At 47.7% G+C, this 18,117-nt stretch overlaps 1 protein-coding gene across 1 annotated transcript; it reads right to left on the bottom strand.

Moving 5' to 3' along the window:
* Window positions 1-828: 828 nt before the first annotated feature.
* HOO65_020230 (DUF1014 domain protein) lies at window positions 829-1,594 on the bottom strand (the record flags this gene model as incomplete). The annotated part of the gene is made up of 2 exons (XM_071007026.1): window positions 829-1,363; window positions 1,440-1,594. The coding sequence occupies 2 exons, from the start codon at window positions 1,592-1,594 to the stop codon at window positions 829-831; spliced, it is 690 nt and encodes a 229-aa protein (XP_070860868.1).
* Window positions 1,595-18,117: the final 16,523 nt, after the last annotated feature.

Genomic DNA, 18,117 nt, shown 5'->3' with positions numbered 1-18,117 from the left:
TGTAGCTATTATTATCTAGTTATGCCGGGCAGTATTAACCCTTCTTTCAGGGTTTCCCCACATTTTAACTAGTGTAGCTTCACGCGACGTCTTTGTCGGCAGAGAGGGGGGAGAAGGGTCCTCTAGTTCCTATCCTTATTTGTAGATGACGCTATAAAACACCTGACCAGAGCCTCGAGCTAGATTTTCATGGTTTCGTAGGCTGATAGCTTCGAGGACAACCTGAGGATCCTCAAAACCAATATGGTGCTGGATACCAATCGCACCCTCTCTAGGTTATAACGTATCACATAAGCCAGGATGACAATGAAGGACAAATGACAACGGATATAATATAATAAATATAAATTTTGATCTGATTTAAACCATAATAACCATCGAAAGGCCTGTATCATCTATTTCATTTACTCGGCAAACCCCACTTCTTGTTCGAGAGAGGGAGAGATGGAAGGGGAGTTGACAGACGACCGCAGAGAAAAAATAACGCCGAGGCGCCACCGATCCTAATGTCAGCCGAGTTTGCTAGTAATCGAAGCTTGGCCCAGCTCGGCTCGGAAATTGTCGCAAAAAGTGAGGACCACGCTATTTTGTAGTTGAGGGGTAGCCACAAACAACTAAGTCGAGCAAAAGCTCTGCCAAAGCAGAACAAGAGAAGGAGCTTTCCCGTAGCCGTTGTCATCAGTGTGTAGCAAGTGGCCGGAGACCGCCCTTCCCAAGAGCCAAACCCCTTATACTCCTTTCATTTAGGGACCGGGGCATCAATTCAAGTGCAGATTCAGTAAGAAAGAGAAAAAAAAGCAAGTCTAAAGCTCCAATAAACCAAGCAAGTTACTTAGTCAGGTGCTTCTCCATTCTTTGCTTCTCCATCGACCGCATGTCGCGCAGATCTTCGCGAGTAGCGTTGTACGTAGCGGTAACCTGGTTGAATGGGTTTTCAGGCGACTTCTCAAACTCCTTGACGATCCGTTCCTCACGCTGCTGTTTGCGCAGGCCTGCGGCCTCGCCCGAGTTCTGCATCTCCACCAGCCGACGCTCCATGTAAGCTTTGAGGGCACGCGGGTAGCGACGCTCAGGGTGTGTCTCGACCTTGATCTCGTTCGATGCGTCGTTGGCCAGCGTTAGGGCATCAAGAGCGGAGTCGATTCCACTAGCGTTCAGAGCGGAAAGCGATGTGCTAGGCTTGTTCTGGTCCATGGAGTCAATCTGGTCGAGGTTGAGGCCGCGAGTCTTCTTCACAGCCTTCTGGGCATTCTTTGAGGCACGTCCCTTTCCCTGGGGCAGACTCGCCTCTTCTTCGCGCATCAGAGCCTCCTTCTCAGCCTTTTTACGGGCGGCTTCGGTCTTCTTCGCGGCTTCAGCGTCCCTACGCGAATAGAAGGCACAAACGTTAGCCTACCTTCTCTTCTATTTTTCTTGGGTAGGCGTTAGGTCACACTCACTTCTTGGAGCTGCTTTTGGCTCCTTGTTCCCACTTCTTCGCTTCTGCGGCCTCTGCGGCCGCGGCGTTTCGGGATTTCTTCTCGGCGGCAGCTTCCGCCTTGCGGGCCGCTCCGCTTGATGTTTTACCACCCATATCTTTAAAGGTACGACCCATGATGTTAAAACCAAATATTCCAAATAAACGATAGAAAGAGTATAGAGATTTTTTGCAACGCCTGCACAGCAGTTGTTGCGAGGGATCGTGATAGATGGTAGCGGGAATAAAAAATATAGATCGTGATTGTTGGAGAAAAGAGTCGTTGGGAATGGCCGCTTATCCGATGAGGTTGATTGAGGAAAAAGAAATAGAAATACCTTCTGCTGTTTTTCTTTTGCGCTTTAAAATAGCTATGTTTTCTTTTTCTATGATTTCTTTGTTGCCTCTTGTGTCTTGCAATGCGCAAAGAATTTCTGCATTTAGTTGTGATAAAAGGCTGATAATGAATGACTGGAGTTTTGCTTTCAAAGCTGTTTGACGCTCTGGGCTCAGGGCTTGGGTGGGTGGGGGCGGGGCAAATAATTTCCTTGACGTCAGCAATATGGGTTACATTCTAAGTATTAACCCTAAATATACCGTTTCTTCCAAATTCTTGACTAGCCAATCATTACCCTCCAACATATCAACCAACAATATACTACTTGCCTTTTAGTTCTAAAAAAAAACAATGTGCTTATGTGGAACAGCTTCCTCCATAGCTTAGACCTCATAGCCGAACCTGTTACGCCCTCTTGAAGCGCCCGAAACTTTTACAGCACATCCGTTATGACCGACATGAAAAAGATAATACGCCGTCGACCTTTCAATTATGATGATCACTGCCTGATAGAATCTGATTTAAAAAAAAAAAGAAGATGGCTAGCACTAAGCAGGGCGGGGCGGCCGCATCGTAGAGGCAGATTTTGAAGCGAGACGCCTCTTTAACAGGGTTTGTGCACTAATACGCATGAATAGTGTGTGTATACATGTGCGTGTACATGTATGTACATTCATGTCATAGATTGCATGTATATGTTTATGTATATATGTGCTGTTAGCTCTGTGTGTTGTACTGTATTATCTATATGCATAAAAACCCTTGAGCACATCTTCAATCATATACCCGACACCTTGCTAGTCGCGTACGCGGGCTGGCTTGACCTATTGTCAAGAGCTATTTGAGTAGTGTCAAGACATCTAACAGATGGGACATGGGATAGGTTAAGTCGGCTGTAAGATTGACATGCCGTAGCGTTGTACCGTAGCACGAAGCGCTGGGCTTATTAGATTTACATCTGTCATGATCGACGTTAAAACATGGGCGCATATTTGGCTATATCCTAGGGTCATGAGAATTGTTGAGAGTCTTGGATGAGAAAGGAAGGGTTCATATCAACGAAGTCGTATAGAATGCGAAATATCTGTTGGGGCCTATCTTGATTTGCAATTTGGGCTTCCTGGGGATGAAACCTAGACGACATCGCTTGTTACCGTCCTTCCCTCCGCCATCCTATTTTATGTACTTGGCCGCGGCCTTGCCTACCAACAAATTGGTCATCATTCATTGTATGGCTACTCCCCTCGACTACTTTGGCTCTCTTCCTCCCTACATGTTGCCGGTCAGACTAAACCTTGCTGTCAAGGCAGCATTATATCTCACCATGTCTCATGTGATGGCAATAGGCGCTTCCCAACGCAAATTCACGCTGCAAGTTGGTCCTAAGTGGCTTGTACCGCTCCACTCTGCAGTGAGATGAGCCTGCGCTGCTTCGTGTTTTGGGCTTCACCAACTGCATAGCGATAATCTCCTGCCTGACTAAGTCTGAAATGAAGCCTCGCTTGACTCGCCAGTATGCAAGGTCAAGGCGATACGGACCACAAACGACGGGTAAGAAGGGAGAGCAACACAGGCCGAAGCCTACCACCCTATCACGGCCAACTGTATGACACAATTCGCTTGCGCATCCCTGTCAATGCGCACAATGCATGTATGCAAAATCCGTCTACTCTTGTATAGTGTGTGTTTTGCAGCAACAAGGGATAATGCGCGCAAGGCAGCCCCCGAAATGATAGGCATATCATGCGTGTGATGTTGGAGATTGGCAAGCTGTAGGATGTGAAATAAGAGATCAAGACTTCATCACACGGCCGCGTAAATGGAGAAATCACAGGGCATGTCTGTTCTGGTGCATTTCTCACCGAGGAAAAAAAAAAGAGACCAAGGGCTCAATAATGCCACACATGTGACTGGTTATGAGATGAACAGTAGCCAAGCCAAGCCCAGCCATGTTGATCTCTTTCGTTCAAGGAAGGTTGCAAGGCTGGTTTCGGACAGAATGTTGAAATAGTTGCAAAGTGAGTCTAGATCGGCACCATCCACCATGGCGTGTGGTCTATAGCCTGAGTGATGGAGGGATTTATCTACTTGGAGATAGGCTTTTTAAAATAAATTAGCAAACGCGATAGCTTGACTGGCCTTGTTACTGCAAAATAATGCTAATGCTTGCAAGCTTAACGGGCTCTGCTCCTAATAATCCGTACATACCTGAACAGACTTGGACCTCCATATTGTTTGACGATGGGAAACGCTCTAAAGATCTACAAAGTGGCTATCTCACTTGGGAATATATGCCGATTGTACGTGCTACTTTTGGCGATACCAGCAAGAAGCGCCTAGAGCGGCGCAGTCGGGCTTTTTTGTCACTTTGCCACGACAATAAACCGGGATTTGTGCCGGACAATGACTTTGGATCTTCCCTGGCATACACAATCTACTTACTGGTCAGCACGGCAAGCTTGCGTGAGCCACCTCATATTGAGACTGACTTTGTACGTCTAGTGCTATGTACGAACCATTGGGTGGACCACACATATGCTGTCTTTCTCGGGGATCATGGGAGACAGAAAAAAGAAAGCATGAGCGCAGTTTTGGCCGACAGATTAATTCTGGAGCAATAATGGTAGCATGATACATTCTACAAGTGCCTATCCGTTGTAGCATGCTCTGTCGATTGCCAGCAGCCATTACGAAGGGGCAGTAAGGAAAGGAGAAGGGCAACAAATGGTGGTGCGCCGGGGAAGGAACCCGGGGGAGCTTACGAGCCAATATAAGATCCATGAGTGGCGAGGGCGCATGTCCTAGGGCGTAGTGGTGTGACAACGAATCTAATTTGAAGATCTAGGTGTGGAAATCACAGGTGCACTAAAGACAATGATGCAAGCCGTGATCGAGATATCGCTCATTTGCATGTTCAGCAGTCTCGGGGAAGTCTCACAGTCACACATACCGCAGAATAATCTGTAGGTGACTCGGGGAAGACGGACCGTAGGGTGAGTAACAGGACAAGAAAATACCCATCTCCCCCTTCCTTCTTCCTCCATCCCCGGAATGGGCAATAATGCAGGCAAGCTGCAGGAGAGTTGGAACCTATGTAACCATTCTATCCATAGTCAGCAAATTGCAAACATCGATCGAATAGACAATAGAAGTTATATAGCCTATGTTCACTCAGCTTAAAAGTTGAAATATTGTTGCTCAAGCTTTCCCAAACACGCAAGGTTATTCATACCTTCTTAGGGAACTTTAGCGAGCCCGGGGAAACAGGATGTAATGCGGGCCTAAGCTAGAATGTGACAAGCAGAAGCACGGGCCGTGAGGGCCGCACCAGCGATAGGGATGTGACCACGAAAACCAGGCCAAGGCAGCGCAAGACAAGCGATCACAACACAACATAAGCAAGAAAAAAAAGACTCCTCGTAAGAGAGCTTGAGCATTGCATGTCATGTAGCTTGGCCAAAGCTGAGGTTGCAGTCGATGCTAGTCTATAAAGGCTGATACTTTCTTTCACGGAGATGTATCAAGTCAGACTTGAGCAAGCGAGTGACTTGGTGTGAGCTCAGGATACATGGGGGTTTTTTTTTGCTGCATAGGAGCGCCGCCTGTTCGCTAAGTGCGCATATGCGTATTTTATAGTTTCCGTCATCCACAATGGCAAGAACGGGGTTTTTTCTTCTTGCCCTCGAAGCATGCGTGCGCACACACATCTATGCCCTAATTTTGTTTGCTCCTTCCCTAAGCAAAAAAAATATTGCGATGATTGTCTAGCGTCAATAGACACCCATTGGCTGCTTTACTGCTGTGTTGTTGTGTTTTGTGCGAACTTGCACATACGCTAAGCCCCATAGGTTATGTGCATGCAAAGCGAGTGTGAATAGAGATCATGCTTGTATCGAGCTGTATCGTACTGTGATTAGGAAGGTTGCATGATACATTGATATGCCCATACTAGTCGAATGCATGTCTCGGCTTGAATAATAGGAGGCTTGGTTGCTGCCTTTTGTGCGCATGCGGCTTGCTGGCGGCACTAGGACTTCACATCCGCTATAATTTTGAATAGCTACTAGGCTATGTACGGTGGCGCCTATTTTTGTGTTAGTCATTGCATCAGTGAGTTGTACGCTACAAGAGATTGTTGCTTCACCAGTTTTTGATATTGGACAGCCATGAGCCTGGGATCAATATTAGCTGACTGCAACTTCATCCATCCCTTGCAGGGAGGTTTGCACCAATGCAGCTTTGGTATATATCATTTGCAAGACTAGCGAGGACGTTTTGTCTGACAAAAGGCAGCACTAGCCTGTGACATCGTAATATAGGGCCGGGACTTTGATCCGAGCACAAGCTTCAATCACGCCCTCCCACACGCCACGATTGGATGCTGCGATAGGTCATCAAGCCACACATCTCAGCGCCACAGCTGACAGCCACATGGGGACGATAAGCACCAAACGATCAAGCAGAGTCATTTGGGGGGGGGGGGGGGGAGGGAGGGTTCCCGCTCTGCGCACGCAGCGTAAGTAAGAAGGAAAATCAGGTACTGTCCTCTGATTTTTCTTGTCATAGTGTGTTCTAAGTGTCAAGGCTCATAGCTTGAGTATGTTTCTTCCTCAAGTCTTCCCTTTTCTTCAGCTTCAAGTGGTGGGTGGCTTGTGCACCGGAAGTCCAAACCTGTCTCATATGAGCGCCGGGTGGATACTTCCAGGGTTTCATTACACTGAACATGGGGCATGGAGACCAGGGTTTTGTTCCGCTGCTTGTTTTGCTCATTGGCTGGTTCAGCTCTAATGTCATATTAAAATAAGAAGACGGGATGACAGTAATGGAACGTCAGCTTCCTTTTTTGGCCATTTGTCAAAGTTGGCCTTATCCTTCATGGCAGAGCAGATTGGCAGTGCTGATGGAAAGGTGGCTTTTTAGTATCAGAAAGAGAGTTTAATCGCTCTCTCCAAGATATACCGCTCCAGCTTACCGCTTACCTGACGTAGTGTGCACGTTATTCATTTATCCCCACATGACTCGATCCCCAGTCTATGGCGCCTTTCAGTGGCCGTCTCCTCACAGGTATAGATACACATCTTGATTAAGCGAGCAGCTTGTCGCGGTCAACCCCCTCCCCTATGGCAGGAAGATCCGCGGGGATTGCTGTCCAATTGATAGATGTTGTCCATTCCTTCGCCCACGTACATAAAACAGGCACAAAATATGAAAAAGAAAAAGGGAGAAGTAAAAAAAGAAATAGATGGGAAAAGCTACCAGTCACATTTCATTTCATTCCCTTGTCTAGCTGAACCCAGGAACAGGGAAAGCGGCCTGATTAGTACTAGCTCATAAATATTAGTGAGAACGGCAAAAAATAAGGCAGCTAACGAAAATAAAAGCCACTTCTTCTGGCCACAATACCAATTGAAAGCAACCAGCACCATCAAAAAGAGGGAAGATGTGAGTTTTTCGGTTGCGCTAGAGACAAACTTGGAACTTGATCGGTGTTAGAGACAATGGGAAAAACGCCCTGAAATCGAGTTGAGAACAATGGTCTCAATGGCCTCAATGGCATTGTTCAGGCCCAAATATGGCTCTGTGCTACGGGTGCGAAACACCAGCCAGCAAGCAATATAGATCTTCTATATGTACGTGTATGTATGTGCATGAAGAAACATGCGAGGAACAAGAGCCTTGCCTCGGAGCTAAACCGAGCTAAGTTTGATGATTTCCTGCCGTTCGTTCTGCTCCGAGCATGAATTTACTTTGCTTTACTGCACTCGCTTGATGTTCTCCTTTCTCTTCTCGGGCAGATCCAGCTGCTTGTTCGGGGATGTCTCATTGCGTGCTGCCTATAACGCTGCGTCGCTGAAGCTAGCTCAATCCAGAACAACAGGAGGAGGAAAAGAAAATGACCCAGTCCACTGTCCTGGGACCAAGAAGCTCAAAGTGTGGGAAAAGGGGAGAAGAGCAAGGTTGAACTGCAGACAGGATCAGCAGGGATGATAGAGCTTGCCTGCCTACACGAGAGAGAGAGAGGGGGGACAAAAAGGTTGAAGATGACGGGAGTTCTTTTGTTATTGTCTCCGCCCTGTTCTTTGATTTCATTTTAGCTCTTCTCCTTCTCTTAGGCCCGGCAGTATTTGCGGATCTTGCCTTCTTCATTTCCATTAGCTTCTCGCCTCCCCAGCATGTTAGCAAATGGTCAGCAAGTTGGCAACAGGATGAGGGAGTGGGATAGGAGAATCCGCAGATCATAGGTCCCGAATAAGGGTCTGTTTGGGTATACAGAGGAGGTGAAGGCAAAAAGCAAGATAGAGGTGACGCAGAAGCTAGAAAGGGGGAGCGAAAGTAGCGTAGGAACAAATAGTAGCAGCTCAAGTCGGGCAAAATAAACCATAGAGAAAAGTATGAGCCCCACTTTGTTTTCTGTGCTATCGGCGATCTTCTGCCAAAATCCTTGGGAAATTCAAAGGGCCTGGCCTGGACTTGGTGGTTGTACTGTTGTGTCCAAACTCCTTCATCTTTATGATCGTCCTATTCGTATAAGCCAGGAAACAGGTCAACCTTAGACCGCCAGATCTGCCTTCTCGGGCTAAAAAAGGGGAAAAGCTCTTGTGATGGTAGGAAGGGGAGGAGGCGAAAAACCCCCCACCAATATTTCTGGAAGAAAAGCAACGCACTATGGATTATGGAGCAGAGAAAAAAGTCAGCTGTAGGAAAAATAGGAAAAAGGGAGAACTAAGACTAGATCAAAGCGCAGGGATGCTCTGGTTCTTGGTGTATGCAGGGCTTGATGATCTAAACAGCTTTCTCGCAGAAGAACTTGGGGGGGGGGGGGGTGAGATGTGAGAGATGGATACTTGAACTTGCTTTTCCTTTTGATACTGGGTACTGGGAGTAAAAAAAGTCTTGGTGGGCTTGTGATTCTCTTTTCTCTGCATCATGCTGATCCCTGATAGGATTCTCCCTCTTCTCCCTACAGGTTTAGGGGCAATAGGTAAGCAAGAGAAAAGCACCCACACAAAGCAGCAGCAACAGCAGCAGCAACAACACACCCCCACCCAAAAAGAAAAGGTCAATTCACGTGTACTTGTGTCTCGCCTGGTCTCTCCCTCAGTTTCAAGCGGTCTTGTAGTCTGTGTTGCATGTCCTTTCTTCGCTCATTGCTTTGCCAATAGGAGCGCTCTGTTCTATGTCTCTGGAGAAGCAGAAGCCCTATAGTAGAAGGCAGTTACGTGGGCCAGACCTCAGCCCTGGTAGGCACGTGCGTGCACACGCACACGCACAAAAGCTAGGCCAGCAAAAGAGACTAAAACGAACTTAACTCAATATAGCAAGAAACAGGTCCAAGTTTAGTTCGTGAGGCTCGCGGTGAGCGGCTTTGGCTTCCGGCTGGCTCTGGCGGCTCGTATAACCCAAATTACCAAGGCAAAACTGGTAGATCAGATGAAGACAAGGCAAGCCTTGTTTTTTTCTGTAGCCCACCCCCATGCTGTAGGCATACATTCCGGCGTATGCGTGTTTGTGTACATGTAGATGTTACGCTGTGTCCCAATGAGCGAGCCAGCAAATCCCTCCACCCTTACAAAAATGTGTCCCAAGCAGCTACAAGCTACTACAAACTAGGCCTAGAACAAACAAGCTTTGCACTGGCTGCAGAAGGGCGTAGTAGCAAGCGCCGCTTGCAAGAATATTGCTCACACCAAGGCCCAGGTGTGTTGTCTGGGCGGACTACACACAACACAAGGTCTCAGGAAACAGGACATAGGGGCTTCCCTTCCCGCCATGTTTACTTAGGGGAAGAGCAAAACCGGAATAAATCCAGGGCAAGGCAGTCGCCCCCCTCCCCGCCCAAGAACATGAGGCCTCAAACAACCCAACCCCACCTCACCCTGATGTTCTATGTACACTCCACCTCCGCGTATCTCAATCTTGCTTCCAGACTTCCAGACTTGCTCTTGCATTCTTGGTTCTCCTCCAGCCAAAAAATCCATTGGCTCTCGACAAGTTCCAGCCTTGATTCCTTCGCTGCTACTGTCCGACAAACATAGTCTATGGTTAATGCAACAGCAGTGCTAAATGTCGGGGATGAAGCTTTTGCTTCCACGGTAAGACCCTCTTGGCTCAAAGGGGTTAGTAGCTTCTGGCAACCCGGGCTTAGTAGTCTGGGATTATCGGCCACAGTGCTAGTTAGCTCGACAACAACTGCCAGGCTTTTCTGTAATACTGACGGACAGACAGACTTTGGGCAAATTACAGAGCAATTTCTAGCAGTTGATGTCTACATAGAGCACATGAGTAAGTAGTACGACGTCATCGCAACCTTCAGGTCAGACCTCCCTATAGGGACAAAACGGTATGGCTGGGGGGTGTTTCCATCAAAGGACACTTAATAATACGGGTGAGTAATAAGATGCGAACACAGCTTACACATGTCCTGCCAAATGCAAGAAAAAAGTGCGGGCAGACTGCAATTTGATTTGTGTCTGTGCTCAACAAATGCACTGTCTTTTGTTGAAGCATGTTTTGTTGAAGGGTGTTTCTGTGTCACTGAGCAAGGAGACGTCATAGTACATTCAACCTACATGAAGCACAACATGTATACCTGTAAAATGCAAGCAATAAACAGGCAGCAGGCTCGGTGCCAGCATCTCTCGGGTCGACAGAATGCTTATCAGGCTGCCTTATCACATGTAATACTAATGACATGTATGAACACATGCGGGCCAGCTTCTTCAACAAGCCGTTTCAAATTGCAATCATGACAAAGTCTTTCGTTGCAGAGAAATCTATCGCATCATGGACGGGTGGACTAAGTGTAGGATTTAGGGTCCGGTAACACCGCCCCCCCTTTCTTCATCAGCGCCCAATTTCAAGACAATGATAATTGCATTGCGGCCACAGAATGATTGTCATTTAAACGTCAGGCTCGGTTCTGCTACCTGTTGTCAGACCGGTTGTAGTACCGTACTGCACTGTCTCAGGCGAGTCAACCGCGTACTTTGCTTTTGCTTCTATTCTACACCGCTTCCACAACATTCGAATAAGCAATCACGGGAAAATGCAAATATCGCGCAATGGGCCAGTGTGATATTTTCTTGCGCAGTGACATACCATTTTTTTGTGACATTGCGCTGGCAAGGGCCGTTCTTGTAGCCACCTGACTTCAACTTGCTACTCTAGGGGGTAAGCAGGTTCAGGCGTTGCATCTGGAATTTTGAATATACAGCTATACATGGCAAGGGCTCGCATTTGAGACGCGATGCAAGGAGGACGCTAGAATACGATGACATAATAGCTCTGTTGTCACTATTTAATAGAGAAGCCTATTGGAGGGAGAGACAACGGGAAGACACGAATATGCGGGCGTCCGCTGTCTTGATAATTGCTCTTGATAATTGCATTGTCTATCTCCTTTCGAGAGGCTTCAGTGTAGAGATAAGGCGTGTCTCCCTACAGATATCAGTAGGCCAAGGTTTGCTGGCGTTTGCGTAGTACCTAAACGTCCGCACATATCGAAACTGCAGGGTGGAAAAGGAGCTGATGACGTGATGCTTTTGCCTCTTGCCTTCTTTTCTTGCATTGTTCTGGCGCGGCATGCAGATGAGGGCTATATCTCACGCCTAGCCAGATGGGTGGTTTTTGATGGGCAACATAATTGATTATGGCTTCAGTTTTTTTTTTTTTTTTTTTTTTTTTTTTTCACCAAGAAAGGGAAATGCACATCCATTGCCACACACATAAGCCCAGCGGGAAAAGGGTTCTGTTGATTGTCCCAGGCCAGAGCCCAATACTGTCTGGGTTCATGGGCGGCTAACATGGACCCCCAGCTCAAATAAGCCATGAAGCACAACGCATAGCACACAGCACACAGCACAGCACACAGCACAGATCACACAGCTCTCAGCGGCCAATACTGCCTGGGTGAAAGCCTCCCACTTTTGTTTTCCAACACATCAATATGGAGAAACTAACTAGAGGAGATTGATAATGGGACCTATAATACACCCCTCTTCCTTTTCAGCTAGCAAGATCCCCTTAAGCACATGCATAACGTGCATAAATGCTACACACCAAACATAAAAAAGTCGCACTCAAATGGTGCACCTGTGTGGTATCCACAATTAGTGGGTCTTCTAGACAACAAGAAGGCAAGCCCTATTCTCCTCTTCTCCCCGGAGAAGGGACCCCTTTCTCAAGTCTCCCAAAGATCCCTGATGGCGAAGCCTGAACAGCCAAAGGGCCCGGACATGAAATGGAGATGGAGGAAGAGAAGAAGAAAAATAAAAAAACAAGAAACTGCAAGTCTGTATAGAACGAAGAAGCAATCAAGAAGAAAGAATTGCCGTGATCACCCCTTCCAGGATGGGGGTAGCCAGGAAAACAGGAGGAAATCCCCATTCTAGCTTCATGCTTCCTCAACTAGCCAGCCCTAGAAGCCCAAGACTTTCCGCTTGCTGTGTGGCTGGGACAGGAAAATCGGTGATTTTGGCATTTGCCTGTCTTTGTTTCTTCTTGAAGGCGGAAAGCTGAGGGAACAACTCGCATGCAGCACAAAAATAGCTTCTTTGCCACATAGTAGGATGTTAGTGCTTTGTCAGTGTCTTGCTGCCTCTTGCTGGCTGATCGGTCCTCCCTATTCGTCTCATCCTATCTTTCTAAGGCCAGCCGTTCATTAGGGCCTCAATCTACGGTAACGACGTAGCAGCAGTTAAAGCTCCGGAAGCGACCTTGTCCCCTCAGTTTCTAGAGGCTTTGTATTTGATTTCCTAGCGCGTGGAGAAAGAAAAAGAACAGGCTAGGCCCTAGATGCAAGACTCCCTTCAGACAAAAACCCTTGCCGTGTCCCACACCCTTCCCTTCAGACTGGGCTTTATATTATTGGGGATCTAGACCAAAGGCTCAGAAGGAATAGGGTTTGGCGCAATGACAAGAAATACGCATTCTAGTTTGCTTTATTCGGACTTGGGCTTCATGATTGGCCAAGTGAAGCACCACACTGCAGCTGCAGCCAGTAATAGAACTGTTGACGCTCAATTGAACGGCAAGCGTGGCCCCAAAAAAGCTGCTGTTCTCAATGGCCGGCTCGGTATATCGCATCACAACGTGTGCAAGTAAGTATCAAGAGTAGAGCCAGCTCACTATATTCGCCATTCCGTCCCATACACAATGGGCGGCCATAGCCTGTATGACGTCACGTGAAAGAAACAAAGCCTAATGCTATACCTCAGTTTTAACTTGGACGTGAATGTAAGTGCCCGTGTGCGTAAAGACACATGGCCTGTGATATGTACAGGCGTATGTCGCTGGGTACTTTAGACTCTATAGGCGAAACACCCACTCCTTTGCTTCCACTAAAGCTTTCTGCCTGTTGCCTGTCAGCAACAGCCCCCTTTCCCCTTCTCTCCCCATTAGGAAATTGCCACCGAGTCTAGCACCGGTCCGCGTTTCCGAGTGGGCAACTGTGTCTCCCGCTATCTGGGGGGCTTGTCCTATTTCCTGTGCACTATGATTTGTCTGGGCCTGGAGGGCTTACGATATGTTTCCAAAAAGGACAAAAAGCATAAGCAGCAACGGGACCTGAGGACAGCGAATTGTTGCTGGCACTGTTTTGATGCATTACCTACCTAAGCAAAGCCTGTAGTTCCCCGGCCAGGTTGAAAGGCAAGATTTGCCCGGGTGTGACCAATATTCGCCGCGTGTCTCTGATTTTTGTTCTTATTCTTGTTTTCTTTTTCTGCTGTGTTCTTTTCCCCGTTGTTCTATTCCTGGCTCTTTCTTTTTTCTTGTATCACGCCGGGTTCTGTCTCCCTAGCATATCCGGCGCCTGGGTGCGTTTTTTATTTGTCCGGAATACACATGCGTTCAAGAGAAAAGGGGGGGCTGGTTGTGGAGGATTTGGCGGGAGGAGAAGACGAAGCTGTTGTCTGATTGTCTAGAATTCTGACCGGGGCCAAGACTGGGGAGGTGCTATCCGTTGTTTGATAGGCAAGCGAAAAATTGCCAACCGCTTTTTTTTTTTTTTTTTTTTCTCTTTTCTGATCTTGTTGTTGTCTTGTCACACGCTACTAGATGCAGTCATGGCCCGGTATTGACTGGCCGGACCACTGGCCAGGCCATAAGTCCATCCAACAACCTGTGCTGGTTTTGCCTTCAACTTGGCCTTTAGCTCGTATCATGTCGGTGTCCGCTCGGGTTTGATTATTGCAACATGCTAAGACCGACTGCTCGAGTGTTGTATTGGCGTAGTATCCGTGTGGCTAAGGCTGCAAGGTGAGGAGAGTAAATCTAGGTTGCGTGCGAGACAGCATATCAGTGCAACTGCGACTGCACTGCGAATGTGTGCACACAACACAGAAACACACTGCACGCGCATATGTGCACAGAATGGAAGCAGGCTCACGTGGTGCTCCGTAGAGCACTAAATTTCCTTCTAGTGGTGGCCGTTTAGTCGGCAATACACCGGTAAAACATAACACGCTGCTTAACTTGACCGCCATTCTTCTAACACACTAATTTGTTGGACAATTAGATCCTTTTTTTTCTGTGCTGCCAAAAGGAGAATGAGGGCCACGAAGGAGCAAAAAAGGGGACTTGGAAGAGTTGAAATATAGCAGTGCACATCGCGATTATAGACCATAGCTGATGGGAAAAGAGAAAAATAGCACTAGGTGCTGCTGCGTCTTAGTCGGGTTTTCCTGTGTTGGGAAATTTTCAGGCGGGGGGGGGGGGGGAGCTGAGGTGGTAGGAAGTTGAGGGAGCCCTAACGGCATATACAGCTTGTGCATCAATATAGCCGAACACTAACACTAGCGCTAGTAACTAGCAAGCGTGAATGTTAGCTAGCAGGCGGGGAGAGGGGAAGCATAAAAAACAAGCAATAATCAGCTCTCTCATTTTTGATTTAACCAGAGCGGTAGGGGGGAGGGGTGTTGTCTCTGAAGAAAACAAGCTAGTGCTAACGAAAAGGGGGGCGGGGGCTTCTGACTTCTTTTCTCTGTGATACTTGATGCCCCTCACCAACCAACTGAGTCCTGTTGTGTGGTGTGTGTGGTGGGCTGTGCGATGGTGGTTTTGTTTTTCGTAGTTGCCTGACTGGCCTAGGTTAAGTCAGCCCAGTGAGACGGTTATGATCCGCGAAAACGTCCGGGCTCTTGTTTTAATTTTTTTGTTTTGAATTTTTTTTTTTCCCCGATCTATACGTTCCCTCTAATCTGACCTTGCTTTTATCTAGAAAGATAGTAGGTGAGGAAAATGAAACTTTGAGAGAGGGTTTATCGATGCAATCCATATGCTTACCTTTCCTGACTCGCATTCTAGGCCTTGCGTGGTTTTCCTCTCGCCAGCTTAGGCTTTTTTTGGCTGCATTGCATATGCTAGCTGCGGGCTGAATGCCAAAAGCTTGGGAAAGGCTTGTTGTGCCCCAACATACCGTCATGATCCAAGCACTTGCCTTGCTACACCACCCGGCATCTTTAGGGGCGGGGAAGATAAGAGAAAAAGCCGTGCACACAAAGATCGCAACGAGCTCTCCTAAAAAAAACAATGGGCAAGGCCACAAGCACAAGTGCGACCGGCTCATCCATAGCCATTTCCGAAATTTTAAATCCATTGGCTCTTGTGTGCACCGCTTTCCACTCTGCCTCTCTACCTACTGTTGCATTAGGTGGGTGACATGAGCGTTCAATGACGCAGCTCCTCCAGGGCATGGGCTCAGTACTACATTCCATGCTACACGATTGCTGAGAAGATCTTGATGGCCTTGCTGTCAGCGCCCTTGGCTTGGGCTGTTTTTTTGCCCCAAGATGAGCAAATGCAGTCTCCACCAGTTGGAAACTTGGCCGATACTTGCTCGTGATGTGGCAGGCCTATAAAGAAGGGCGATAGCAGCAGAGAGAGAGAGCTGGCCTGCAAAGGGCGTGGAAGGCACAGAAGCTGCAAATGACTTGTAGACTGCATTGCTGGCTGACGGATTGGCTGGCTGGCTGTCTGGCTGAGCGCTGGGCTGGGCTGGGCCGTATGGCTATATGTGGCGTGACATTGCAAAATGACGGTGAGCTTCGCTTTTACTGCAAGTGATACACGGGAGAGATAGGGCGAGATCAACGACAAGTAGATGGACGGCCTGGAAAGGGCTCGGGGAAACTTGAGATAGGGACCCGCAGTGTCGGGGGAAGCAGCAGCTCTGTGGGTATATCGATGACTTCTTTTTTTTTTTTTTGGCTACAACGATAGCCAGATTTCATGTGCGTACGCTCTCATGTACTAGCCTATCTATCCTGCTATCTGGGTTGCCTTGCCACAGTGCAGTAATTCTGCGGCCGTCTTGTCTTCTGTCTGCGCTCGCCTTTTTTCTTCCAAGCTTCAAAAGCCGTGTCATCTCAATAGAGCCTAGCTCCTGCTATAAACGCCTTGCTTAGTCCAGCATTTTACAGGGGGAGGGGGGCCAAGGTGTCAGTAAACATATTCCAACAAACTACGTAGTCAGCAGCTGCCCTTCTACCTGCTTCTATCAACACCATTTACCCCTTGGGCCAGGAGGGGGTGCGAGGCTACACGAGTAGCGCCAGCAAACAGGTAAGCAAAAGCAATAAAGTGAACGGTGAGAGTGAAAAATAAACATGCAACCAAACGGATCACAGCAGGCGAGGGGACAGCATACGTACGCAAAAACAAAAGACTCATCTAAGAACGCACAAAGCTCCAGGATTACTTTACTTAGAAAGTCCAGCCTCCAAAGCCGGGGGTTTCTGAGCGAGAACAAGTGGATGGAGGCCAATGGACCGGCAAGTAGGAACCACTAAACAGACAGCAACTGGGCGCGCAGATGCGTGAGGAGGAGAAGAAAAAAAAAGAGGAGAAAAAAGTGAAGGAAGGTTCAAGACTAAGGGTATTATTAGTGCCAGTTGTTTTGACAAGAGAACAAGAACCAGAAGAAAATCAAAGTGGAGACTGATTTCAGGCAAGGGCATGGGCATGGAACATTGATTGAGACCAGGAGAATGAGCAAACGCTTGCTGTGCAGCTGATGACTCGGCTAAGAGGATTGGGGGGGGGGGGGGGGGAGGAGGAGGGGAAAGGCAAAAGCTAGGGAGTGTGAGTATCAGGGGATAGATAGACAGGCCAAGAAGAAAGAAACAGGGAGAGAAAAAGACCACAATAGAGACAGAGCACGAAAGCAACACTAGACAAGGCGCTTTAGCTGAGTGAAGGCATAGCGAGCGCTGGACAGAACAGTACCAGTTCCGCCCCTGAAGAGGAAGCGATTGACTATCGTCTGGTCTTGCGCTTTTTTTTTTTGCTTTTTTTTCGGGTTCTTGCTCGCTTTGCTGGCCTGTGAGAGCGATCCGTTTGCATGCTAATCTTGCCGTCTGTTTGCTCGTACTTGTATGGCATATAAACAACAAACAAGCTGTTTGGCTCCAGCCCCAAGTTCAGCCTAACCTAGTCTACCTCACCTTATCACCTAACGCTTCTTGTCGAGTCCTTGGCTGCTTGGTGAATCTTGGATATGGCAGTTGTTTGTTCCTGCCACTCGATAATAGCTTTTGCTCATTCTCGCCTCCAGCCCTGACTGACGTCTTATACACGGCTTTCCAATAAACCTCTAGCACCTATAACCTTCTCAGCTCTGACTTCTTTTTTCTTTTCTTCGCTCACCCCCGTGGAAGCCTGGCATCTAAAGCACCAAATCAACGGCCAGCTTTTTTTCCTTTTTAGCTAACATGGAAGGAAAGAAAAACAAACGTTGTGGGCTATATGCAGCACATCACACATCACACGTATCTCTCCCACCCTGCTCCTGTCTCATTGGTGAGCTCATGTACCAAGAAATTGACAGAATAAAAAAAAAAAAAAAAAGAATAAAAAGGCAGCCCGCAAATGCAAGTAGGGGTAATTGCACTCTTTGCATAGTAACTTTCTTTTGTGATCCTTTCAAATCATTGTTTGTTTTCTTTTTATCGTCTCTTTTATTCTTCGCCTCTTTCTCTTTCTCCCCCTGCGACTCTCGCGCTCTGCCATAAAATACGGCTGCCTTTTTTCTGCACCTCATTCTGTACCGCACTCACAAAAGCAGACATGAACGAAAACCCTCGTTCCTTGTTAGGAGTTTTCCTTACCGACTCCGCCCACTAGCAGGTACTACCAACACACCCCTCTCTACTTTTCTCTGGGAATTGCTCAAAGTATAGTTGGCTTGCCAAACAGGATAGACCCTGCCTTCCACTCCCTCTGTTCTTCTGCCATCCACCACTCCATTTGCTCCGGGTCTGCACCCGTTGTCCCCTATTTTAGAGGAACGACGGGCTGGCTACTTTACCTTGGTCTAAGTTTCTAC

Source organism: Ceratocystis lukuohia, assembly GCF_044167205.1.
Source record: "Ceratocystis lukuohia strain C4212 chromosome Unknown Supercontig2_pilon, whole genome shotgun sequence".
In the NCBI taxonomy this organism is placed as follows: Eukaryota; Fungi; Ascomycota; class Sordariomycetes; order Microascales; family Ceratocystidaceae; genus Ceratocystis; species Ceratocystis lukuohia.
This window is presented reverse-complemented; position numbering and strand designations above follow the sequence as displayed.